The 25,598-nt window shown below is 48.2% G+C and overlaps 1 protein-coding gene across 1 annotated transcript in view; it reads right to left on the reverse strand.

The window, feature by feature from the left end:
• Positions 1–3,010: 3,010 nt before the first annotated feature.
• Positions 3,011–25,598, reverse strand: part of SPTLC2 (serine palmitoyltransferase long chain base subunit 2) — a 97,327-nt gene continuing 74,739 nt past the window's right edge. Inside the window, exons 10-12 of the mRNA XM_002719571.6 lie at positions 15,779–15,914; positions 12,296–12,425; positions 3,011–8,218 (exon numbers count right to left, since the gene is read on the reverse strand). Coding sequence (XP_002719617.2) covers positions 8,099–8,218; positions 12,296–12,425; positions 15,779–15,914 — 386 coding nt within the window. The 3' untranslated portion in view covers positions 3,011–8,098. The remainder of the gene's footprint in view (positions 8,219–12,295; positions 12,426–15,778; positions 15,915–25,598) is intronic.

Genomic DNA, 25,598 nt, shown 5'->3' on the forward strand with positions numbered 1-25,598 from the left:
GGGGCCGCGCTGCTCCCTCAGGGGCAGCCCTCAGCCGCCCGCAGCAGCGGCACGCCGAGGAGCGGCCCTGCTCGGCCCGGCAGGGGTCGCATCGCCCCCCCTCGGGGCGGCTCTGCCCGCCGCCTGCAGCCGCGCGCGCCTCCTCGGGGGCAGGAACGCGGGGGCTGCGGGCGCGCGCCGCTCGCACGCCCTCTGGCCCGGCCCCGGCCCCGGCCCCGGGCCCTGCGCTCTCGGGCCCTGCGCTCTCGGGCCCTGCGCTCCCCGGGCCCTGCGCTCTCGGGCCCTGCGCTCCCCGGGCCCTGCGCTCTCGGGCCCTGCGCTCCCCGGCCCCTGCGCTCTCGGACCCTGCGCTCTCGGACCCTGCGCTCTCGGACCCTGCGCTCCCCGGCCCTGCGCTCTCGGGCCCTGCGCTCCCCGGCCCTGCGCTCTCGGACCCTGCGCTCCCCGGCCCTGCGCTCTCGGGCCCTGCGCTCTCGGGCCGCCACCCTGCTGTTTCCCCGCCCTCCCCGGAGGGGCCGTCGGCACTCGCGGGCGGCTCCCTGTGGTGCGTCAGCCTCGCCGCCTGCCACACCTTCGGCCGTCGCCGTCGCGGCCCCCAGCGAATTCCGGTTTTGGGGGAAGTGGCCGCCCCCGCGCTGCGACCCCTGTGGGGCCGGGAGGGTCGGGCAGACTCCGCCGTCGCCGCCCGCGCCCCTGCGTGTTCCTGGGCCAAGGTGTATTCACGCCTGGAGAGGAGGCCTCGGAGCCGCTCTGCCCGCGGCCGCCGCGGGACGTGGGGTCCTGCGCGGGCCCAGTGCTCGCGGCGCGTTAAACCCGGGAGAAAGCCGAGCCGCAGGAAGCCCCGGGCAGACAGCGGCGACCCTGCCCCGCAGCGGGGTGTCCCCTAGTTTTGTCCTGGATGTTAGGGTGGCACTGCCCACCGCCTCCCGGGAGACGCTCGGGCAGGCCACGTGGCGACTCTGAGGGCCTGGGAGGAAACCTTGGCTGCGGCAAAGGAGCCTTGAGGGGCATGGCTGGGGATGTCGGGGAGTGTGTGCCCGCGACCCAGGTCCGTCGGGAGCAGTGGGTCCCTGGAAGAGTTGGAGAGACTGGCAAGAAGCCCCCAACCGTTGGCGTGAAGCTGCTGGGGTCTCTTGGGGGCACTGCGGTTTTCGGGAACTTCTGTTCCCAAGAGCGCAGTTAGCTGAAGACGCCCCCGTATTCTGAATGGTGCACGCGGGCAGGGGGTGGCAGCCTGGGTCTGGAGCTGGCCCCCTCGGCTTGAAACCTTCCACCATTTACTAACTGGGCGATGTTACTGCCTAAGCTGTGTGACCTCTCTGCTTTTGTCATGTCAAGGCGGGGGGCTGCCTGCCTGGCACATGGGAAGCGTTTGTACTAGGATGAACTATATGCAGTTGCCATGCTTTGGTCAAAGGAGCTGGATCTTGGCAGCATCCTAGGGTTTGCCTAATCAGACCCCTGGTGCAGGACAGGCTAGCTACAAGAAGCATGGCCACCCCCTATGGCATCTCCCAGACTAAATGCGAAGCTCTCTTCTTTAAAGGTTGGATTTTTATGGCAAAGGGGGATAAAAGTATTTTCACACCCCAGTAATGCTTTCTGAGATTTTATTTTTTTATTTATTTAACAGAGTTTTGTGGGTGTCCTCCATCTGCTGGTCCACTCCTCAAACTGCAGAGGCAAGTGCCTCCCCTGAGAGACCAGGATGGCATTCCTGGCTCCTGGCTTTAGCCTGGCCCTGACCTGGCCATTGTGGCCAGCCAGGGAGTGAGCCAGCAGACGGAAAACCTTTCTGTCATTCTGCCCTTCCAACAAGTAAGACAAAATCCTAAAATGAAACCTGCATCGTGACAACCTGCATTGTCTATACACACAGTGCATCCTTCCAAGTTACCGGATTCTAGTCATTATCTTTGAGCTCTGGCTCTGTAGGTTCTAGGTAACCAACAGCAAAGCAAAATAATTGTCTATAGAAATTAAATTCTGTCCTATCCTGTAGAAGTTCAAATGACTTCCCTCTCTCTGTGTGGAAAAAAGTTTTGGTTTCATTTGCACATTTAATATTCCTGACCCATACATTTGTTTTCCACTATGTCCTTTGAACTGGTTCTAACATCATTATCACTTTCTCATTAATGAAGTAAACCTTTAAACCATGTTACTTTTTTATCTGTGATTATCTTTTGACAATCACTTTGTACAATGAGTTTCCATCAATTACCTTGGCATGTTTGTTGAAAAATCAACTGACCCAGGTCTCCTCCTGGCCTCTGATCTCACTGTGTTGATCTACATGACGATCCCAGCCCCAAAGGCCACACCCCTGTCCACACCAGATACAGATTACCACCTTTTATCACTCTTCTTTTCTTTTCTTTTTTTTTTTCTTTTTCTTTTTTTTTTTTTGACAGGCAGAGTGGACAGTGAGAGAGACAGAGAGGAGAAAGGTCTTCCTTTGCTGTTGGTTCACCCTCCAATGGCCGCTGCAGCTGGCGCGCTGCGGCCGGCGCACCGCGCTGATCCAAAGGCAGGAGCCAGGTGCTTATCCTGGTCTCCCATGGGGTGCAGGGCCCAAGCACTTGGGCCATCCTCCACTGCACTCCCTGGCCACAGCAGAGAGCTGGCCTGGAAGAGGGGCAACTGAGGTGGCAGGGTGTTCATATGCTGACCTGTCCACTGGGAAGTAGAAACTGTATCTGTTTGTTCCTGTTAATTGGCACAGAGTCACACTTATTGGCTGAATGAATGGAAGCAGATGTATCTTTCTTAATATTTTATTAGGGCAAAAAAGAATATATTTGCATGGGATGATCCTTAAAAGTTCTCTCAAATAGTCCCCTTCAGTTCTGAAACATGCACTCTCAAAATGCACACATCCACACCCAACCCAGTATTCATAGCTTCACAGTCATCCAGTAACGTAAAAAATTTAAAAATAATCATAAAGTCATCACCTGGCAAAAAGGGGAGGCAGGGGTAGGGAGAAAGGAACATTTGAACACATTACTAAAATTTATAAATTTTTATTTACACTTCTCCTCTCACTTTCTCAGATCATATGAACATTACAGCAACGGAAAGAGTTATAGTCATAGCACCTCTTGCAAATTCCAGTTTACAGATAACTTGGTTCGTGGGGGAAAAATGGGCCAGCGAAGCATCTCAGCACTCCCATAAGCTAGGGCTCTCTCAGAGTCCCCCCTTCTCTACCGTTAGCTGCCTTTACAGAGAGGGAACGTCAAGCCAGGGGGCGTGCCGGCTGCATGCAGACATTCCCAGTGTCCCGGGAAGAACCGCCCAGGATGCTTGTTGGAATTCCAACCATCGGCTTAACCATCACTGAGGTGACAGGCCTGATGTTGAGGGTGAGGACACGTTGCCGCTCCACCCTAGTCAGTCCCCTACTCTCTTAGCAAGCTTGCAGGAGAACCTGCGAATCGTGTTGCAGAAGCTGACTCGGAGTTGGTTCGAGACTCCTCACGCACAGAGGGATTGGTTCATCTGGGCAGACAGCAAGGAGGCAGGATACGCAGGCAGCACAGCACCAGGGTACTGCTCTTGTCTATGCCTTTCATTCACCTGGCCCACTACTGCTCCAAAGAACCGGGCTTTGGGTATTGCTTCATTAGAACACAGTAAACTACAGGTTAAGTGCCAGTGCGTTCTTTCGGGTCCGTGAATTATAACTCATCATTCCAGAAAGAAGCAGTTTAAGGCCATCTGTCCCGCGTACTATGCAGTAAACAGAACCTTGCCCACAGCTCCCCCAACCAAGCCACTGTCAAGAGTGGATTGCGAATGCGACAGCTCCAGAATCACCAAAGATGAGAATAACATTTGCTTTAGGGGCCTGTGAGACCCTTTGGTTTCCTCCCTGGAATACAGTCGATAGGAGAAGGTGCTGGGAAAACCGAAGTCACCGGCAATGACAAAAGAACAGCAGCGTTTTCTACACTAGTAAAGCAAGGCAATAGCTGGCAACTCCAGCGTTCACTTCTGTGCCTTAAAGGGGGAAGCCAGGCCTCCAGCTGGGCAGCTGGCTGGACACAGCTGTGGGCTAGGAGCCCACGCTCACACTTCACGTGGCTAACACCAAGGAGAGACAGGGGCATGCATTTCTCCACGTGGAGGTATTTGGATTAATTGGCTTGATGGATTAAGATGCCTGATGGACACTGAACTTCCATCTTAGGGAGGCAATGCACATCCATAAGTTCTGGGCCTGCTGCAGGACAAAAAACATCTATCGTTTCTGGGCTCAGCAGCCACAAAGAATCCTAGATTCTCATATTTCCTTTCTCACAATTGCTTTGGGCTAAGCAGAGTTTACCTGTGTGAATTCTTCATGAGTATAGACAGAAAAGGAAAACCACTACTCTCCCTTTTTGTCTATCGACACAGTTACAGCAGCCATTTTGCCTTACCTAGAACCCTAGAAGAGCAAGGACACCCTGGGAATTAGGTTCCAGGAATTTTGTTATATAAGAGTACAACTGTACTTAACCTTGTTCAGGTGGTTTTGCCACACGGCTACTACTTCCTACAAAATAAGAATCACCTAGATTCTTTTCCCTTCACTGCGTGTAGCATTACCCAACCCAGCAGCAGTGGAGACCAGAGATTTTCATAAATTTGGAAAAGAAGGAAAAACAGGGAGGTGCTGGTAGATGTCACAGTTTTTCCCTTCTTTGAAAAACCGTAACATCTCTCCATGTAAAATCTCCTGGTTTTCACTATTAGGAAGGAAGCAAACAGTATCATACACTAGAAAATTCACCTAGACCTTGAGAAACCCAGAGGCTCCACAGGGTGGGAAAGTCATCATGTCCTGCTTCTTCCTGAAATGTCAGGCTGATGCACACGCAGAGCCACGGGGCTGACCTACTGATCCTCACGGCCCTGGGCCATCGCAGCTCAGTCTTCTCTGGAGCTGGAATTCGGCAAACCAAGAACTGGAAGGTATAGAAAGAGAGAAGGGCCAAGTCTAGCAGGGAGGGACTCCAGAGACAAAAGCAGAGGGACGCTGTACCATCCCTTGGCCTCCCTTGGGGGCTGAGGCAAATGTGCAGGCCTCACAGGTTGTCAGGAGGACTCTGTTCACCTTCTAGAGGGACTATACAGGAAGAAGCTCGTTCAGACCATCTGAAATCCACAGCCTAGCACCAGATGTTAAGACAATGCCAAAAATCGTTTTCTAAGAATTTTTTTTTTAATCCAAAGCACAGCAAAGTTAAGAGAGTACTCTGGAGTCTTTGACCCTACTAGGTTAAAATAAAGATAGGAGAAGCTGCCACTTGATGTGATTCTATGTGAGATTTCCATGTCCCCTGGCCACAAATGTCCTGGCTTCTGATGGGATTTGCTCAAAGAGGTCACATGAACTTGAAATGGACAAAGGCAATACAAACTAAAAAAAAAGGATGAGGAAAAGGGGTAAGATCAGTCAACTTCTATTGATTAACTCCAATGATCAGCTCTGGGAGTGATGGTTAACTGACACCTGTTTGAATTCTAGCAGATTCTTGAATCTCAGGCCATGTTACACTGTGTACTAAATAATCCTTGTATTCCTAGATTTGTATTCATTCCCAGTGATTGGATTTGTATTTGTATTTCTTTAAGAACTTAGACAACGGTACCTATGATATGACTGGACCCCAGATTTATATTACAGTGTCATGAAGAGACAACCATGCATAATACAAACAAAATTTTGTCTTCTAGGGGCTGGCATGTGGCACAGCAGGTTACGCTGCTGCCTGGGATACCAGCATCCAGCATCCTATATGGGAGCAACAATCTGAGTCCTGGGTGCTCGTCCTGCTCCAGCTCCCTGCTAATGTGCCTGGGCCCCTGTACCCACAGGAGAGACCCAGATGGGGTTCTGGGCTCCTGGCTGCAGCCTGGCCAAGCCCTGGCTGTTGTGGCCATCTGGGGAGCGAACCAACTGTCACTCTGCCTTTCAAAAAAAATAAAAATGTATTTTAAAAAAAATTGTCCTCTTGAAAGTATAGAGGTCCCGGATAGGTCAGTTTTGTCTCTTCGAAACAAACTGGTAACTTAATTCCACCAACAAAGTGATTCATATACATTTTAAATGCCCATACTGACATTTTAATTTGCAGTAACTTCATGCAAGCCAAAATAAGAAGGCAAGTTCACTGCTTAAAGTTGTGACTTTTGCAAACCTTATACCTACACCGTAGGCAGTGACTGCTGTGCAAAAGCAATTCGACATCTCAGTGGGATTCTACAGCGGGAAATCAGACTTGTGGAAAAGGTTAGCAATGCATGTGATCTTTTAGGGCTATTTAGTCACCAGTCTTTTCAAAATTATTATTATTTTAACTGGTACATACTAAATATAGTCCCTGTGTCTCTCCTTGGTTCTTCCTGTTCTTTAAAAAGCAAAACAGAATCTGACCATCTCAAAGGCTTAAAGCTCTCAGATGCCGAGAGTGACGAAGACATAACTTATGTGCAAGACGTGAAAGCAGAACCTCACCGACAGTCACTAACACTGCCGGCATCCTTCCTCACGGGTGTCTGCGTGGGCACACGGCAAGAGGACAGCACACCCGGAAGAACCTGCATTGGGGATCTTCAGCAACGAAAGGGGCAGGCTCCAAAACACAGACGCAGAAAGTGACTTTCACACACTGCTTTCCGTTATCCTCCCAAACCATCTCCTCCAATACTTGGCCACTAAAACACAAGCTGATCTAGGGTACAATAAAGCCAGAAGTTCTCTTGATCACTTAAGCTTTGGTCAACAGAAAAAGTAAGAACCTCAAAGTGGTGATTTTCAGATGTGTTCTTTGGTCAAGCAGTATAAAGCTTTCTGAAAGAAGTCCCCTGGCCTGGGTACAGTATGAAAACAGAGCCGAAGTATGGGCTCTCCCAGTTGAGCAGAGATAAGTGTTCAGAATTCCTCAGAGAAAAAAAAAATACAGGCCCAGAAGGACAGGCAGAATCTAGCCACAGGTGCAGGTTAAAACTGTCTTTGGACGTCAAGAATAAGAGAACCAGCATCCAGAAGGCCAACACGTAAGTGGATCAGCTTCCAAAAGGGCTAAGTTAATCATTGTAATCCTTAAACAGGAACATGATAAATTATATATGAGCAGAGAATTTACCAACATTTTCTTTTATCAGCTTAAATCCTCATTTGGACCCAGAACCAGCGGGAGGCTGTCACTGTTTTGCAATGGAGAGAGCAGTAAGAAATCCTAAGCACAGACGTTCTACAAGTGATTGGTTCTTCTCACACTGCCCCGCCCTTCACTTTGCCAAGGAGCGTGTGTCACGCCTCATGGCAGCTTTGTACAGAGATGTGGGGGCACCTGCAGCACAGCGCCTGCCGCAGTTGAACACGAGTGCTTTTAACACGATGCCTGAAACAGGGGGTCAAAGTACGGGGCTACAGCCTGAGCAGAACCCCGAATCTGGACACACCCTCCACCTGGAGTACTTGATGGGGAAGGAAGAAATGATCTGCTGGAGCAAGACCAAAGCCTGGGGAAATTACATAATGAGTCTTTCAGCATTGTTATTTACTGTTTTTCTTAAAAGGCTAAACTTAGGACTAAAATGGAGAATACTTTGGTTGATGACTTGACTGGTTAAACCAAGACACCTAAGTTTGTAACCTCAGAGGCCTGGATGGGAAGTAAGTGGAAGGCACTTGCTCCCTAGGGAGGAGGGCCAGGTGTGCGTTGAGGCTGCAGGACCAGGGCCTGCAGGAGCTCTCTGTGGGCCCAAGCCCACAGGGGCTGCAGAGGGCAGTGGCCTACGTGGCTAGGGTCAGTGTGATTTCACAAGTAGAATAGTTATAAAATAAAAACATTTTTTAATGGACAAAAGAGCCAAGTGAGTCACCTCATTTTTGAAAGGTGAGGTTTAGCGAAGGAAGGATAGGAAGCAGTTTTTTACTATTTACAAAATGCCATTTGGAGTGGAGGCAGCCACCGTCAGCAGGTGAGGCAATGTCTTTCACGTGAGGTGGCCACAGAAGTGTGGTTCCTGGAGCTGGCTCAGAGAGGCCACACACTGTCCTGGGCGAGGGAGAGTTCCTCGGAGGGAGCACCAAAAAGGCTCAGTCTTCCGACTCTTCGTAGGTAGTCTCATCAAAGGGCCTGTCCAGTAGAGGTACCAACCGATGGCGGGAATACTTCAACTGCAACAGGTCCCCAACTTCATCTATCTCCTTTAACGCCTGAAATAAACAAGACAAAGGAGGCGTCAGGGGTACCCAGGGGACTTCTGCAGATCAGACTACAGGGCATTTGGGGAAAGGGCTGCTTTTTTTCTGTTGTTGTTCTCAATCTTTATTTTTACATATTGTCAAGTTCACAGCATATATTTTGTGTTCTGTTTTCATGTCTGTGTCTCATATGGTTAACTTTTTAAGCATGCATGTTTTCATGGCCATATAATACTCCCCAATGAATATAGTATAATTTATGCAAACTGCTTCATACTGTGAGATATTTAGGTTGCTAGAGTTTTTTAAAATTTTATTTAAGTTATACATGTTTTATATATTTCCTATATACAGATTTAGGAACACAGTGGGACTTTCCCCGCTACTCTCCCTCCCACCCACATTCCAACCCTTCCTCCTCCTCCTCCCTTTCGGATTCCCATTCTTAATTTTTACAATAATCTAATTTCAGTATACTTAATGATCAGATTCCCATTCTTAATTGTTACAATGATCTATTTTTAGTGTACTTAATGATCGTATAGTTAACCCTACACACTGGGTTCTAGTCCTGGTTGGGGCGCCGGATTCTCCCGGTTGCACCTCTTTCAGTCCAGCTCTCTGCCGTGGCCCGGGAAGGCAGTGGAGGATGGCTCAAGTGTTTGGGCCCTGCATTCACATGGGAGACCAGGAGAAGCACCTGGCTCCTGGCTTCGGATCGGTACAGCGCACCGGCCATGGCAGCCATTTTGGGGGTGAGCCAACGGAAAAAGGAAGACCTTTCTCTCTCTCTCTCTCTCTCTCTCACTGTCTAACTCTGCCTGTCAAACAAACAAACAAAAAAAATAGTTTTATTGAGATATAATTCGCATTCCACAATGGCTGGAGCTGCACCAATCCAAAGCCAGGAACCAGGAGCTTCTTCCAGGTCTCCCACGAGGAAGCAGGGGTCCAAGAACTTGGGCCATCTTCTATTGCTTTCCCAGGCCACAGCAGAGAGCTGGATCAGAAGTGGAGGAGTCAGGACTCGAACTGGCGCCCATATGGGATGCCAGCACTGCAGGCGGTAGCTTTATCCACTACACCACAGCGGTGGCCCCTCTTCTTTGTCTTCTTCCTTTTTTTTTTTTTTTTTTTAAAGATTTCTTTATTTATTTGAAAGTCAGAGTTATAGAGACAGGGGGTAGGGGGAAAGACAGAGATAGAGAAGAACCTTCCAATCACTGGTTCACTCCCCAAATGGCTGCAATGGTTGGGGCTGGGCCAGGCTGAAGTCAGGAGCCAGAGCCTCTTCCAGGTCTCCCAGGGGGGTACAGAGGTTCAAACACTTGGGCCGTCCTCCACTGCCTTCCTGGTCACATTAGCAGGGAGCTGGATTGGAAGTGGAACAGAAATCCAAACTGGTGCCCATAAGGGATGTTGACATTGCAGGCAGCAGCTTAACCTGCTACATCACAACACCAGCCCAAAATACACCTTTTTAAAATATATAATTCAGTGCTTCTTAGTATATTCACAGAGTTACGATTTTTACCACCAGCTAATTTTAGAGTATTTCTTATCACTCCAAACAGAAATGCCACACTCATTAATCAACCTCACTTCTCCCCTGAGGCTCGACTATCACCAGTCTACAATCTGACTCTCTAAATTTGCCTATTCTAGACATTTCTTTTAGTGGAAGGGGGGAAGGAAACATTTTTATTAAAAAGTAGTTTATATCTTTTTCAGAAATGCAGAAAGACAAAGTTGGAGAGATCTTACAAGTATTGGTTCATTCCCTCAAAATCTGTAATAGCCAGGGCAAGGACTGGCGAAAGCCAGGAGCCTCAACCTGACTTTCCCACGTGGCTGTCAGGGATCCACACGTCTGAGCCATCACCTGCTGCCTCCCAAGATGCACATCAGCAGTAGTAAGAATTGAAATAAAGTGTAGGGGCTGGCGCTGTGGCGTAGTGGGCAAAGCCATGGCCTGCAGTGCCGGCATCCCCTATGGGCGCTAGTTCTAGTACCAGCTGCTCCACTTCCGATCCAACTCTCTGCTATGGCTTAGGAAAGCAGAAGATGGTCCAAGTCTTTGGGCCCTTGCACCCACGTGGGAGACCTGGAAGAAACTCCTGACTCCTGGCTTAGGATTGGGCCAGATGCAGCCATTGCGATCATTTGTGGAGTGAACTAGTGGATGGAAGACCTCTCTCTCTTTCTCTCTGCCTCTCTGTAACTCTGCCTTTCAAATAAAGAAAGGAAAAAAAAGAAAAAAAGAAAGTGTGAGTTCTCCAACTTTGATTTTCCTTTTCAGAACTGTATGGGGGCTAGTGCTATGGCGTAGAGGGTAAAGCTGCTGTCTGCAGTGCCGGCATCCTATATGGGCACCAGGTGGAGGCCCAGCTCCTCCACTTCTGATCCAGCTCTCTGCTATGGCCTGGGAAAGCAGAATCAGATGGCCCTAGTCCTTGGGTCCCTGCACCAGTGTGGGAGACCCAGAATACGCTCCTGGCTCTGGATTGGCCCAGCTCTGTCCTTTGCAGTCATTTGGGGAGTGAACCAGTAGAGGGAAGACCTCTCTCTCTCTCTGCCTCTGCCTCTCTGTAACTCTGCCTTTCAAATAAACAAATCTTTAAAAAAAAAAAAACAATAAAACTGTATTGACTATTTGTGGCCTCTTCCAGTGTCATATGAAGTTGAAGATTAGCTATTCCACTTCTGCAAAAAATGTCAGTAGAATTTTATGAGGGATTGTATTGGATTTGTAGTTCACTGTACTGTCATCTTAACAATATTAAGTCTTCCAATCCATGAACATGGAATATCTTCCCATTTATTTCAGCAATGTTTCAAAATTTTCAGCATACAAATCCAAATGTATACTAGAGATACAGAATGATTAAAACAGGGGCCAGGAGCTGGCGCTGTGGTATAGTGGTTAAAGCTGCCGCTTGCAGTGCCAGTATCCCATATGGATGCTGGTTCGAGACCCGGCTGCTCTTCTTCAGATCCATCTCTCTGCCATGGCCTGGGAAAGCAGTGGAAGATGGTCCAAGTCCTTGGGCCCCTGCACCCAAATGGGAGACCCAGAAGAAGGTCCTGGCTCCTGGCTTCGGATTGGCGCAGCTCTGGCCATTGTGGCCAGTTGGGGAGTGAACCAGCAGATGGAAGCCCCTCTCTCTCTCTGCCTCTCCTTCTCTTTCTGTGTAACTCTGACTTTCAAATAAATGAATAAATCTTAAAAAACAATCAAACAAACCCGGGCCAGTGATGTGCTACAGCAAGTTAAGCCATGCATGGCCTTCAATGCTGGCATCCCATATGAGCACAGATTTGAGTCCTGGCTGCCCTGTTTCTGATCCAGTTCCCTGCTAATTCACCTGGGAAAGCAATAGAAGATGACCCAAGTATTTGGGCCTCTGCATCTGCATTGGGAGACCTGAGAGAAGCGCCAAGCTCCTCGCTTTGGATTGGCCCAGCTCCGGCTTTTGTAGCCATTTGGGGAGTGAACCAGAGGATGCAAGACCTCTCTCTCTCTCTGTGTGTCTGCCTCTGCAACTCTGCCTCTCAAATAAATAAATAAAACTATTTTTAAAAAGAATTTACTACAGAAGAATCTTAGGATTCGAAGAGAAGCCCAGCAACAAGACTGGGAGTGACCCAGAAGGTTTCCTGCAAGTGGAGATGTGGAGAAAAGGGAGAGGCTCATGGGAGAAAACTGTAGGGACAGAACAACGTCAGAGAAGCTGGAGGAGAACGAGAGCTGCTCAGTTGTAGAGTCCATAACGAGGTCCCTCAGGGTGGAACAAGAAGCAGCTGGAAAATTCTCCGGCGCTCTGGTGATGCTTGGTCTTAAGGCTGATGCTGAGAATTCTGCAATGATTTTTGTAAAAACGCCAGTTCTCAGTAGCATTGTGATGATCTGCTCTGTATTACCAGTAAGTATTTCAGGTGCTCAAAGACCATCAGGACCAACAGATGGCTGATTTCACCTGCGAACAGGTGGGTACTAACCATTACGACCAAGAGATGATTAATTTCATCTGATAAACAGGCACTTTTAGAACAAAGCATACGTTTAGGAAAGTGAAATTTTCTACTCACGGTATCTAGTATTTCTTTGGTATGAGCTGCTGACAGACAAAACCTGGCTCTCGACTCTATAATTGGAGTAGCAGGAAATCCCACCACAACTACACCGATGTTCCGCTTCAGCATCTCCCGTCCAAAGGCGCTGCAAGAAGAAAGAGGGAAAAGAAACCAGGAGAGGAATAAATCACACAGTACAAAGGTCCTGCTGTGCTGAATGATTTAATCTTTCTGATGATGTGGGTACTGGAGACTTTCTAGGAGTTTCCTCTAACTGCTACATCACGTCACAACACCAGCCCCAAGTTTACATATTTTTAAGTTAAAATGGACAGTTCACAGGGGCCAGTGCTGTGGCGAAGTGGATTAAGCCATCACCTGCAGCACTGGCATCCCATATGGGTGCCAGTCAGAGTTCTGGCTGCTCAACTTCCAATCCAGCTCCCTGCTATTGCGCCTGGAAAAGCAATGGAGGATGGCTCATGTGCTTGGGCCCCTGCACCCACATGGGAGATCCAGAAGAAGCTCCAGGCTTCTGGCTTCAGTCTGGCCCAGCCCTGGCCTTTGCAGCCATTTGGGGAGTGAACCAGTAGATGGAAGATTTCCCTCTGCCTCTGCCTTTCCCTCTCTGTAACTCCTTCTTTCAAATAAACATAAATAAATTTTTTTAAAAATTGACAGTTCACCAAAAGTGCTTTTATTCAAGACTAAGATAGTGCTTTCCCCTATGGTGTCCTTCACACAGGAGAAAGAATATCGTTGGTGGAGACCAGTCTGAATGGGCTTGCCTCGAGAGCTGTGATGACACCTTAAGAAAGCTCCTGATGTGTAACAGTGGTTCAGAAGCTTCAAAGGGAACCCGAATCATGACACTCGGCAGGTTACAGCATTTGCAGGATTCTGAGGAGACAGAGCATTTGCAGTAACGTGGACCTCTTCCTGCAGAGCGGCTGAGCAGTGTTAGCCCTCCAGACGAACGTCTCTGATGGGGTTGGGAGCAAGGCTGCCTCTGCAAGTCTGGCTGCCCTTGGGTTGCTCAGGCCAGCTCGTGCCCTGCGTCCGCTGATTACCAGCCTAGACAATTCATCAACAACCTCCACTCCTGGCCAAACTGGTGGCCTGTGGCCTCACTCCACAAACGTATCTTGCTGAAGAACATATTCTAACTTTCACTTTGTTAACTAAACTACATTGTTCTCAGTCTTCCCCACTATTGACCTATCTCATTTCTTTTGGACTTTCCCCATAAGCTGTTTACAGCATTTTCTGGCACAGCATTAATGGCATCTGCTCAGCCTCAGAACACCTTCCCCAGTGCACTTCACCTGTGTCAGGATGAACCGGAGTGAATCTGCAGCAGAGGCTCCCACACTCTCTCCTGTTTCATTGCACTTCCTTAACCTCTCTAAATCTTAGCTGATGATAGCACAGAGACAGCTTCACTGGTGTAAAATGATTTGGCACAGCCTTGTCTAAAGAGGACTCCAGGGGGCAGGCATCATGTCACAGCGCTTATGCCACAGCTTGGGATGCTCAGTGTGCCCGCTTTGAGTGCCAGTTACTCCACACTTGGGTCAGTGTGCCCAGGAGGCAGCAGGTAATGGCCCAGGTACGTGGGTTCTCGCTACTCAGTGGAAGACCTGTATGGAGTTCCCAGCTCCTGCCTTTGGCCTGGTTAAGACCCAGCTGTTGCAGCCATTTGAGGAGTGAACCAGCAGTTCTATGATCTCTCTGTATCTTCCTCTGTCTTTCAAATTACTTTTTTTTTTTTTTTTTGGGAGGGAGGTTTTCAAAAAAGGGTCCTAAACTGAGTCCTCCAGATCCAGTGACTTTTAAAATTTATTTATTTATTTTAAAGATTTATTTGAAGGGCTATGTACAGAAACAGAAGGGAGGAGAGAGAAGGAGAGAGGGGGAGAGGGGGAGAGGGGGAGAGGGGGAGGGGGGGGAGAGAGAGAGAGAGAGAGAGAGAGAGAGAGAGAGAGAAACCTTCTACCCACTAGTTCACTCCCCAAATAGGTACAATGGTCAGGGCTGGGCCAGACCAAAGCCAGGAGCCAGGAGACTCATTTGGGTCTCCCACTTGGGTGCAGGGGCCCAAGTACTTGGGTCATCTTCCTTTGCTTTCTCAGGCGCATTAGCAGGGAGGTGAATCAGCAGTGGGGTGCCCATATGGGATGCTGGCAACACAGGCGGTGGTTTAACTCATCAGGCCACAACACCGGCCCCAAGTTTACATATTTTTAAGGATTTATTTACTTGAAATGGAGAGAGAGAGAGAGAGAGAGAGTGAGTATCCATCCTCTGGTTTATTCCCTATATATTTACAACACCCAGGGCTGGGCCACACTAAAGCCAGGAGCCAGGAACTCCATTTGGGTCTCCCACAGGGGTGGCAAGGGCCCAAGTACTTGGGGCATTTTCTGCTGTTTCCCAGGCCATTAGCAGGGAGCTGCATCAGAACTAGAGCAGCTGGAACACAAGCTGGCACTCACATGGGATGCTGGCATTGCAGGTGGCGGCTTTACCCGCTACACCATAATGCTGGTCCCTACCAATTTTATATTTAAGATATACCTCAAAACTCCCCCTTTAAAAAGATGTACCTTCTTTACTATGCCTATACTGAGCAGGTAACTGCTTTATATTCTACATCTCCAGTGCAATTTTGCTTATAATTATATGCAGGTACTTCAAGAAGTTTGTGGACAAATCGAATTAAAAGCATGGATTTTCCACAAACATTCTGAAGTATCCTCATACTTCTCAATATAATTATTGTCTACCTGCTCCTCAAATGTCTGCTGGCTTCATTATATATCTGGATTTCTCAAATACAGTGAAAGCTATCCAAGGCACGGCTTTCTATTACTTATGCCTTGAACAAAGAAACTGGTGTAGTCAGGACATCTGGAAAATAGCAAACAACATGCCCTGCGATAACTTCTCAGACCTCATGGCCCAAGGTGCCTTGGGCACTGTGCACCAGCTCTAGGGACTGCCTCGTTGGTCTCCCACCACCAAGCAGGGGCCGGCACTGTGGCCTCTGCACAGATGCTTCTTTCTCCAACGGCTCTCTCAGCTCCTCCCAGTCTTTGCTCAGATGTCACCTTCTCTTTCTAACGAGGCTCACCCCAACAACCCACTTGGCACTGTTACCTGCCCATGGACAAGGCACTCTCAATCCTCTATGTCCTTCTCAAATTTTTTCCATAGCACTTAGCACCTTCTGACATAAGCTACTTATTCATGTCTGACTCTTGATATTTGTGTTTTGTGCAGTGATAGATTCCAAACCTCGTAAGAATGTACCAAACTTAAATGTTTGTGAAATGAAAGACTGACAAGTGAACCCATTTTGCAATCTGGAAGCCTCTATGGAACTATGTCCTATCTAGAAAATGAAGGTTAACACAATGAGGACGAGACAGTTTTCCCCAACAAAGTACACAGGCCCTGATCTTCCATCACAGATCTTACGACCAGTGAGAGGCGTACCCTATTTTGGCTGGCATGTAGAGCATCAGAGGCACCACTGGAGAATCTTCATTTCCATAGATGATGAAGCCCATCTCTTTCAGGCGTCTCCTGAAGTACCTGGTGTTTTCAGCTAACTGCTGGACACACTCTTTGCCTGGAAAAGCAGGTGGAGAAAAAAAACATGAAACATTAAGAAAAAAGAAACAACAAAAGGCCAGAATCTCCTCCGTCTTCAATCTACCTAAACAGCTCTATGTCTTGTTTCTTGGATTGCAACATAAAAGATTTTAGCACAATGAACCATAGGGAATATTAAACAAATTAATATATCTAATTTTCTTTTTTTATTGTCATTCTAGCTGCTGATAGCAGATGTTTATAACATAAAATATCAATTGCAGTCATACCACCTCATTTAGCACTGCACACATCCCTTGACAGTAGATGGAATATTTACCTCACAAAAGTCATGACATGCCTACAGTCACACAGTAATAAGCAGCCTGCCTGAGATAGAATATTCTTTCCAAACAATTGTGCTGCAAACAATTTTATACAAAAGATCGGTGATAAAGCCTTCAGATCTCAAAATATTCCTCTGAAGAGTTCTACTTTATATTACTGTTTCCTTAAAACTTTTACCAGTCATGGCACATCTGTAACAATGGAAAATCACATTTTTAATCCTATTTTCTTCACCTTCTCCATAGCACAAAAATCGAAACACACAGTGGTTACATTGCTCTTAGGACACCCACAACCCCTACTGGAGCCCTGGATTGGAGCCCTGGTCCCGCTTCTGATAAAGCTTCCTGCCGATATGTATGCTGGAAGGCAGCAGGACACAGCCAGGAGTCAGGGACCCAATCTGGTCCTCCCATGTAGGTGGCAGAGATCAAAGTACTTGGGCCATCTTCCACTGCTTTCCCAGGCACATTAGCAGGGAGCTGGACAGGAGGTGCAGCAAACAGGACTCAAAGTGGAACTCTGATATGGGATGCCAGGGTCTCAGGTGGTGGCTTAACCCACTGGGCCAAAATGCCAGCTCCCAAACAGTCTCTTTCTCTGTCTCTCTCTATTTTTTTAAAGATTTATTTATTTATTTATTTCACAGGTAGAGTTACAGAGAGAGAGAGAGAGGCAGAGGCAGAGGCAGAGAGTTCTTCCATGTGCTGGTTCACTTCCCAAATGTCTACAGCCGCCAGAGCTGCACCAATCTGAAGCCAGGAACCAGGAGCTTCTTCTGGCTCTCCCATGTGGATGCAGGAACCCAATGACTTGGGCCATCCTCCACTGCTTTTCCAGGCTACAGCAGAGAGCTGGATTAGAAGTAGAGTAACCGGTAGGCAAACCAGAGCCGGGATGCCGGCTAGCATTGCAGGTAGTAGCTTTACTTGCTATGCCACAGCACCAGTCTTTCCAAGTTGTCTCTCTCTCTCTCTTTATTTGAAAGAGTTACACAAAGAGAGAAGGAGAGAGAGAGGTCTTCCATCTGCTGGTTCACTCCCCAATTGGCCGCTACAGCTGAAGCTGCATTTATCCAGAAACAGGAGCCAGGAGCTTCTTCTGGGTCTCCCATGTGGGTGCAGGGGCCCAAGGACTTGGGCCATCTTCCACTGCTTTCCCAGGCCAAAACAGAGAGCTGATAAGTAGTGGAGCAGCCAGGTCTCGAACCGGCGTCCATATGGGATTCTGGCACTGCAGGCGGCAGCTTTACCTGCTACGACACAGCACCACTTCCCCTGCCCCCGGCCGCCAGCAATCTTTTAACACTGCACCAAATGCCCACTCCCTCTTCTATAGTTTAGAAAGTCAGCAAAATCCAAGCATGATAAAATTCCAGCAACCAGTCAATTAAACACAGAGATGACTAATAACAATTCTCAGAATTAGAACAGTAATGTATCCATCATCTATGGGTAGCTAAAAGCCAAATTAATACTATTTAAGGCCAGCGCCACGGCTCAATAGGCTAATCCTCCGCCTGCGGTGCCGGCACACCGGGTTCTAGTCCCGGTTGGGGTGCCGGATTCTGTCCCGGTTGCCCCTCTTCCAGGCCAGCTCTCTGCTGTGGCCCGGGAGTGCAGTGGAGGATGGCCCAAGTGCTTAGGCCCTGCACCCCATAGGAGACCAGAAAAAGCACCTGGCTCCTGCCTTCGGATCAGTGTGGTGCGCCGGCCGCAGCATGCCAGCTGCGCCAGCCATTGAAGGGTGAACCAACAGCAAAAGAAAGACCTTTCTCTCTGTCTCTCTCTCTCATTGTCCACTCTGCCTCTCAAAAAAAGAAAATACTATTTAATATATATAATTTCAAGCTGCTCACAGAAAAACAATCAAGCTTAGATTAGCCTAATTAGCAGGAACACCAAAGAACATCACTTAAGTTATGACACATATTTTAAGAAAAATAAAGCAGGGTGGGCACTGAGGCACAGCAGGTTAAGACACTGCTATGAGGTACCAGCATCCCATATCGGAACACGGGCTGGAGTCCAGGCTGTTTCACTTCCAATCCAACTCCCTGCTAATATGTCTGGGAAGGCAGCAGAAGATGGCTCAAGTAGTTGGGTACCTGCTACCCATGTGGGATGTCTGGATGGAGTTCCAGGTTCACGTTTGGCCTGGCCCATTCCCAGCCATTGCAGCCATTTGGGAGGTGAACCAGCAGATAGAAGCTACCTCTCATTTGCTCTCACTTGCTCTCTCTCTCTCCCCACCTTCTCCTTCTCTGTCAATCTGCCTCTAAAGTACATAAATCTTTTTCTTAAAAAGATGTACTTATTTATTTGAAAGGTAGAGTTACAGAGAGAGACAGACAGAGATAGCTTCCAACCACTGGTTTACTCCCCAAATGGCTGCAACGACCAAGGCTGGGTCAGGCCAAAGAAAGGAGCCCAGAGCTTCATCCAGGTCTCCCATGTGGGTGGAGGGGCCCAAGGACTTGGGCCATCCTCAGCTGCCTTTCCAGGTGCATTGGCAGAGAGCTGGATCAAAAGTAGAGCCACTGGGACTCGAACTGGCACCCACATGGGACACCAGCACTTCAGAGAGCAGCTTAACCCACTGTGCTGAAGTACTGGTCCCTAAATAAATCTTTTTTTTTTTTTTTTGACAGGCAGAGTTAGACAGTGAGAGAGAGAGAGAGAGAGAGAGAGACAGAGAGAAAGGTCTTCCTTTCTGTTGGTTCACCCCCCAAATGGCACACTGCTGAATGTTGTTTGCTGCTGGTTACTCTACATTCCTGGGGTCTGCTTCTCGGCTTCCCTCTCATAGCTCCACTGTGCATCATCCAATCAGGAACTCCATGAAGGTATGGAGATCTCTCTCTCTTAAATTGACTTTTCAAATAAATACATAAATCTTTAAGACAAAAATTTATAGTAAGAATCAGGATCAAAAAGGAACAGAATGAAGAAAAAATGTGAAAAGTATGAAGCCTGACCAAGAAAGGAGTCTAAAAATCTGGAATCATGCACCTAAGGGTACCTTTGAGTGGCTGAGAGATTAGCTCTGATAAAAAGCAGGGTGCTTGGCAAAGGGTTAACAGGAAAGATGCCTAAGGGCATCCCAGAGGCAGCAGCCACTCCCATCTCAGGTTCAGAGGATCTCCCATGGCACACTCCTTTTTTCTGTTTCTTTTTCTTTTTCTTTTTTTTTCCTTTTTCCCTCTCCTCTCCTCTCCTCTCCTCTCCTCTCCTCTCCTCTCCTCTCCTCTCCTCTCCTCTCCCCTCCCCCCCTCCCTCTCTCTCTCTCTCTCTCTCTCTTTCTTTCTTTCTTTTCACACTCCTTTCAAGAAAGAGGCACTCTGCTCTGGGAGGGCCAGGTCCAGACTCTGGCTTGGCAGCAGAGTACTCACAGCCCAATGTAGCTCCTGGCTCAGGCCAGGCCAGATGCAGGCCATGCAAGCAGCATGTGGTCAGTGTGGCTTCAACCAGTGTTTTATTATTTATTTTTGTTTAATTGATTTAAAAGATAGAGAGACAGTCACACAGATATAGATTCCCCAAATGCCTCAAAAGCTGGATCTGTGCCAGGCTGAAGCCGGGAGCCAGAAAATCAATCTGGGTCTCCCACTGGTGGCAAGGGTTCAACTGCTTGAGTTATCAACTGTTGCCTGTCAGGGTGCACATTAGCAGGAAGCCAGAAATGCAAGGGTAACTGAGGCTCAAACCCAGGCATCCTGATGATATGGGATGCAGATATCCCAAGCAGTGTCTTAACCACAGTACCAAATGCCTGCCCCCATGGGGATTCCTGATGGGATGATGCTTCGTGGAGCTATGAGAGGGAAGCCGAGAAGTAGAATACAGAGTAACCAGCAACAAACAACATTCAGCAGTGTGGGCTGCAGCCAGTCAAGCTGTAGGGACAAGCAGACAAAGCCTTGGGGACCCAGCCCTCACGACCGTTTAGGATTTGGATCATCCACCCTTCCATTTCCCTATTACTCCCTTTGGGAATAGAAAGGTTTATCTTGGGCCTGTTTCACCACTGCACCTTGGAAGTACGTAACTTGTCTGATTTTACAGGAGCTTACGGCTACAGAAGTCTTACTTGAGTCTCAGATAAAACTCTGGACTTCGACTTTTAAATGATGCTGGGTTATTAAGACTTGGAACTCTTGGGGATGGAATGAATGAATTTTGCATTTTGAGATGCAGAAGAACCTTTGGGAGTCAGAAGCAGAATGCTAAGCATGGGATGCTGAATGTTCCCCCAAAAGCTCAGGTGTTAAAGGCTCGCTCCCCAGGGTAGTGTGACTGGGAATCGGGGCCTAGTGGGGCATTCTTGTCACTGGGGGCATGTCTTCAGTTCTCATCTCTGTAGTTCTTTTTTTTTTTTTTTTTTTTTGACAGGTAGAGTTAGACAGTGAGAGAGAGACAGAGAGACAGAGAGAAAAGTCTTCCTTCCGTTGGTTCACCACCCAAATGGCTGCTATGGCTGGTGCTGCGCCAATTTGAAACCAGGAGCCAGGTGCGTCCTCCTGGTCTCCCATGCGGGTGCAGGGCCCAAACACTTGGGCCATCCTCCACTGCCCTCTGGGGCCACAGCAGAGAGCTGGCCTGGAAGAGGAGCAACCGGGACAGAATCCAGCGCCCATATGGGATGCTGGTGCCGCAGGCGGAGGATTAACCAAGTGAGCCACGGTGCCGGCCCCATCTCTTTAATTCTTGTAAGAGAGCTGTTTTAAGAAAATATAATCTACAACAACAACAAAAAAGTCTATCAATAGAAATACACCAGAAATGACATAGTAGTAGCAGACAAGGATACTAAAATACTATCATATTGGGGCCACCATTGTGTTATAGCAGGTTAAACCACTGCCTGTGATGCCAGCATCCCATGTGAGTGCCAGTTTGAATCCCAGCTGTTCCACTTTCGATCCAGCTCCCTGCTAATGCATCTGGGAAAGCAGCAAAAGATGGTCTAAATGCTTGGCCCCCTCACCACCACCCATGTGGAAGACCCCGATGGAGCTCCAGGCTCCTGGCTTCAGCTTGGACCTGCCCTGGTAGTTGTGGTGATTTGGGGGTGAACCAGAGGATGGAAGGGTTTGCACACAGGCGTGTGCTTTCTCTCTCTCTCTCTCTTCCCACATATACTCCCTCCCTTTCTCTATAACTCTGCTTTTCAAATAAATATTTGTGCTGAAGGAAATGACAAATATGAAGGATCAACAGATTGTGTCAGTGTCACCAGATTTAGTTCTTTAAGGAAGGTGGAAGAAGCATCACAATTATCTACCTACTAACCACTAGATATTGATAATCTCAGGTCATTCTTACTAAATAGAATTAGATTTAGAGAATTATCTTTATTAACTACTGCCAAAAAGATTCCAGAATTGAACCAACTGCATGCCAGACCTTTTAAACCCCCCCACCCCGGCCGGCGCCGCGGCTCACTAGGCTAATCCTCCGCCTAGCGGCGCCGGCACACCGGGTTCTAGTCCTGGTTGGGGCACCGGATTCTGTCCCGGTTGCCCCTCTTCCAGGCCAGCTCTCTGCTGTGGCCAGGGAGTGCAGTGGAGGATGGCCCAGGTGCTTGGGCCCTGCACCCCATGGGAGACCAGGAGAAGCACCTGGCTCCTGCCATCGGATCAGCGCGGTGCACTGGCCGCAGCGCGCCGGCCGCGGCGGCCATTGGAGGGTGAACCAACGGCAAAAGGAAGACCTTTCTCTCTGTCTCTCTCTCTCACTGTCCACTCTGCCTGTCAAAAAAAAAAAAATAAATAAAATAAAAATAAAAAAATAAAAAATAACCCCCCCCCCCTTTTTTTTTTTGACAGGCAGAGTGGACAGTGAGAGAGAGAGACAGAGAGAAAGGTCTTCCTTTGCCGTTGGTTCACCCTCCAATGGCCGCCGCGGCCGGCGCGCTGCAGCCGGTGCACCGCGCTGATCCGATGGCAGGAGCCAGGAGCCAGGTGCTTTTCCTGGTGTCCCATGGGGTGCAGGGCCCAAGCACCTGGGCCATCCTCCACTGCACTCCCCGGCCACAGCAGAGAGCTGGCCTGGAAGAGGGGCAACTGGGACAGAATCCGGCGCCCTGACCGGGACTAGAACCCGGTGTGCCGGCGCCGCTAGGTGGAGGATTAGCCTAGTGAGCCGCGGCGCTGGCCCCCCCCCCTTTTTTTTTTATCAAATCAACCCATATTTTTCAAGTTTCTGAGCTAGGGGCCAGCGTTGTGGTATAACAGAGAACATGGAAGATTTTTGTGCATTGATTTTATATCCTGCTACTTTGCCAAACTCTTCTATGAGTTCCAATAGTCTCCCTCTCTCTCTGAGGCCCTTCCTTTCTTTTTAGAAATGAGGATTCTAGTCTACTCCACCCAGACCATGGAGACTTAGTGATTTATTTATTTTATTTTATTTTTTTATTTTTTTATTTGAAAGTCAGAGAGGAAGTGGCACTGGCAGGGGGGTGGGTATCTTCCATCCACTGTTTTACTACCCAGATGGCTGAATCCCAGCAGATGGCTGCAATGACCAGGGCTTGGCCAGGCCAAAGCCAGAAGCCAGAAGCCAGTAGCTTCATCTGGGTCTCGCATGTGGGTACAGGGGCTCAAGTACTTGGGCCAACATCCGCTGCTGCTTTCCCAGGCACATTAGCAGGGAGCTGGATGGTGAGTGAAGCAGCTGGGACTCGAACCGGCGCCCATAGAGGATGCTGGCACTGCAGGAGGTGCCTTTATGGGCTATACCATAGCGCTGGCCCCCTCTTAATAATTTTCTATCCACTGACCTCCACCCTGCTTCTTGGCTATAAATCCTGTTTATCCTTATTGGAGTCCAATCTCTGCCCTGCGGGAAGATTCCAGGGCAGTAGTTCCTACACCTTGCACCACAGCCCCATGAATAAAGTCTGCCCTCCATCTTTAACCAATGTCATGAATAATTTTCCTTTAACACATTTCTCCACTGCCAAGCTAGACAGCAGTGAGAGACAAATCAAAAAGTTATATAATTAGAAAAACCATAGGGAACTTAAAAAAATCAACTCCTTTGTTAAAGATTTATTTATTTATTTGAAAGTCAGAGTTACACAGAGAGAGAAGAGGCAGAGAAAGAGAGAGAGGTGTTCCATCCTTTATAAAAGTAACTAGCCACTCATCTTAATCTAGACCTACCTTAACTAGACCTCATCTTAATCAGCCTACCTTGTACTACTGTACTCTGACCATAACGGCTGCCTTGCTGGCCTCCAGCTTAAGGACTTCTACCCATGGATTTTCATGGCTAAATCATCATCTACTTCAAAGTCTGTGATGAAATAGTCCTTCTCAATGACACCTTATTTAAAACTACAAACCAGGTCCTCAGCATGCCTGACCCCCACCTTCCCTGCTTACAGTCCCCTGTACTGACCGTTTCTAGGACTCTATGTAATTTATGTCCCACCCTAGAAACCCTGTTGAGTAGGAATTTGGGCGTGTTTTATACTTAGATGAATTTTCAGTGCCTAGAACAGCCCCTAGCACACATCAGATACTCAAATGCTTGGTGAGTGATTAATAAAACTCCCATTTTTCAGGGCCAGGACTGTGGCGTAGAATGTTAAAGCCTTCACCTGTAGTGCCAGCATCCCACATGGGCGCCAGTTCCAGTCCCGGCTGCTCCACTTCTGATCCAGCTCTCTGCTAATGGCCTGGGAAAGCAGTGGAGGACAGCCCAAGTGCTTGGGCTCCTGAACTTATGTGGACCCGAAGAAGCAGGCAGGCCTCTTTGCTTCATGTTAGCCCAGATCCAGCCATTGCGGCCACCTGAGGAGTAAAGCAGTGGATGGAAGACCTCTCTCTGTCTCTCTCTTTCTGTCTGTAACTGCTTCTTAAATAAATCTTCTCTTTTTCTATGTGAAGGTACTGACTGGGACTAATACAACCACCAATTATTCTCTGCATTCCCCCATATACTTAATCAATCTCAACAGTCCAATTGTCTGCCTAGTCCCTATGGATTCTGAGTCACACAGTCTAGCACATACAAATGTTGTTGGAATTAGTGAAAATTCCATGTTCTGAACATAAGACATGAAGCTTCTCTCAGCGCAGGACAATTCTATTATAAAATCATCCTTGTGAAATTAATGGCAGATCTCTCTCTCTCTCTCTTTTTTTTTTTTTTTGCCTTAAGGCAAAGTCAGAAAGGCTGCTGCACCAGTTCACACCCTTTCCCCCACAAGGACAACAAAAAGATGCACTCAAAGATGCCCTAACAATAAGCATTACCTTAACACACTCAACTCTGAAAGAAACCAGGCCAGTTTAATTAATATCAGTTAGCGGGCTTCACAGGGAATGCTACTTACTTCTACTTTGAGTCTGATTTTCATTAACCTGCTTTGGTAGAGAAACAAGGTAGCCAACAATTTATCATATGCTAATTAAAGTTTTAGGAAATAATTTTAAAAACACATTATTTAAAAGCTGGTAGAACAGTTTTTAAAATGATCACAAATTCTTTGATGCATTTCCCACCAGGGAGACTGACACTAGTTCCCCATGTTCTCGCTCTGGGCTGTCCTGAGTGATTTATCACAGACCAGAAAAGGGCATGGAAAGGTGGCCACTGTGGTGCAGTGAGGTCAGCTGTCACTTGGGAAATGGAGTGCTGGAGTGCTGGTTGAGATCCAGCTCTCTGCCAATGCACCTGGGAATCAGCAAATGATGGCTCAAGTATTTGGGCCCCTGCATCCACACAGGAGACCTGGAATTCCAAGCTTCACCCTGGCCCAGCTCCAGTCACTGTGGCCATTTGGGGAGTAAACCACCTCTCTATAACTATGCCTTTCGAATAAATAAACAAATCTTTTAAAAATAATAAATAAAAAGAAAATTCTTTAAAAAAAAAGATCATGGAGTCTCAGCCAGGATCCTTGGCTACCCAATCACCATGCTACCAGGAGTCCACGCCACATGGAGAAGACACAGGAAGGTACTCTGGTAACAGCCTCAGCTGAGCCAGGCCTCCAAGATGTTGCAGCCCAGGGGACCTCGGGGTGAAGAAGCCTTCAGATGACCCTTGCCTCCAGCCACCTGAGTCTTACCCTCTACTCGAGTCTCCCAAGCAAGCCCCAACCCTGGAGCAAGGACAAGCCAGCCATCCCTGCTGTGCCCTGACCGAATTTCTGACCTGCGGAAGCTGTGAGCACAGTAAGAAGTCCACACCACAAATCTTTGGGGAGCCTAGAGAATCAAAAACTGGAACACCTGTGCTCATCAAAGCCTCTATCTAATTCCCATACTTCATTTTCTCACCAATGCAGAGCCAAGATTCCATCAGTTATAGATAGGTAACACGTCACACAGACCCAGGCTTTAGGACAGGGCAAAGAA

This window comes from Oryctolagus cuniculus, chromosome 20 (assembly GCF_051225735.1).
Source record: "Oryctolagus cuniculus isolate XC-2025 breed Fujian yellow rabbit chromosome 20, ASM5122573v1, whole genome shotgun sequence".
NCBI lineage: Eukaryota > Metazoa > Chordata > Mammalia > Lagomorpha > Leporidae > Oryctolagus > Oryctolagus cuniculus.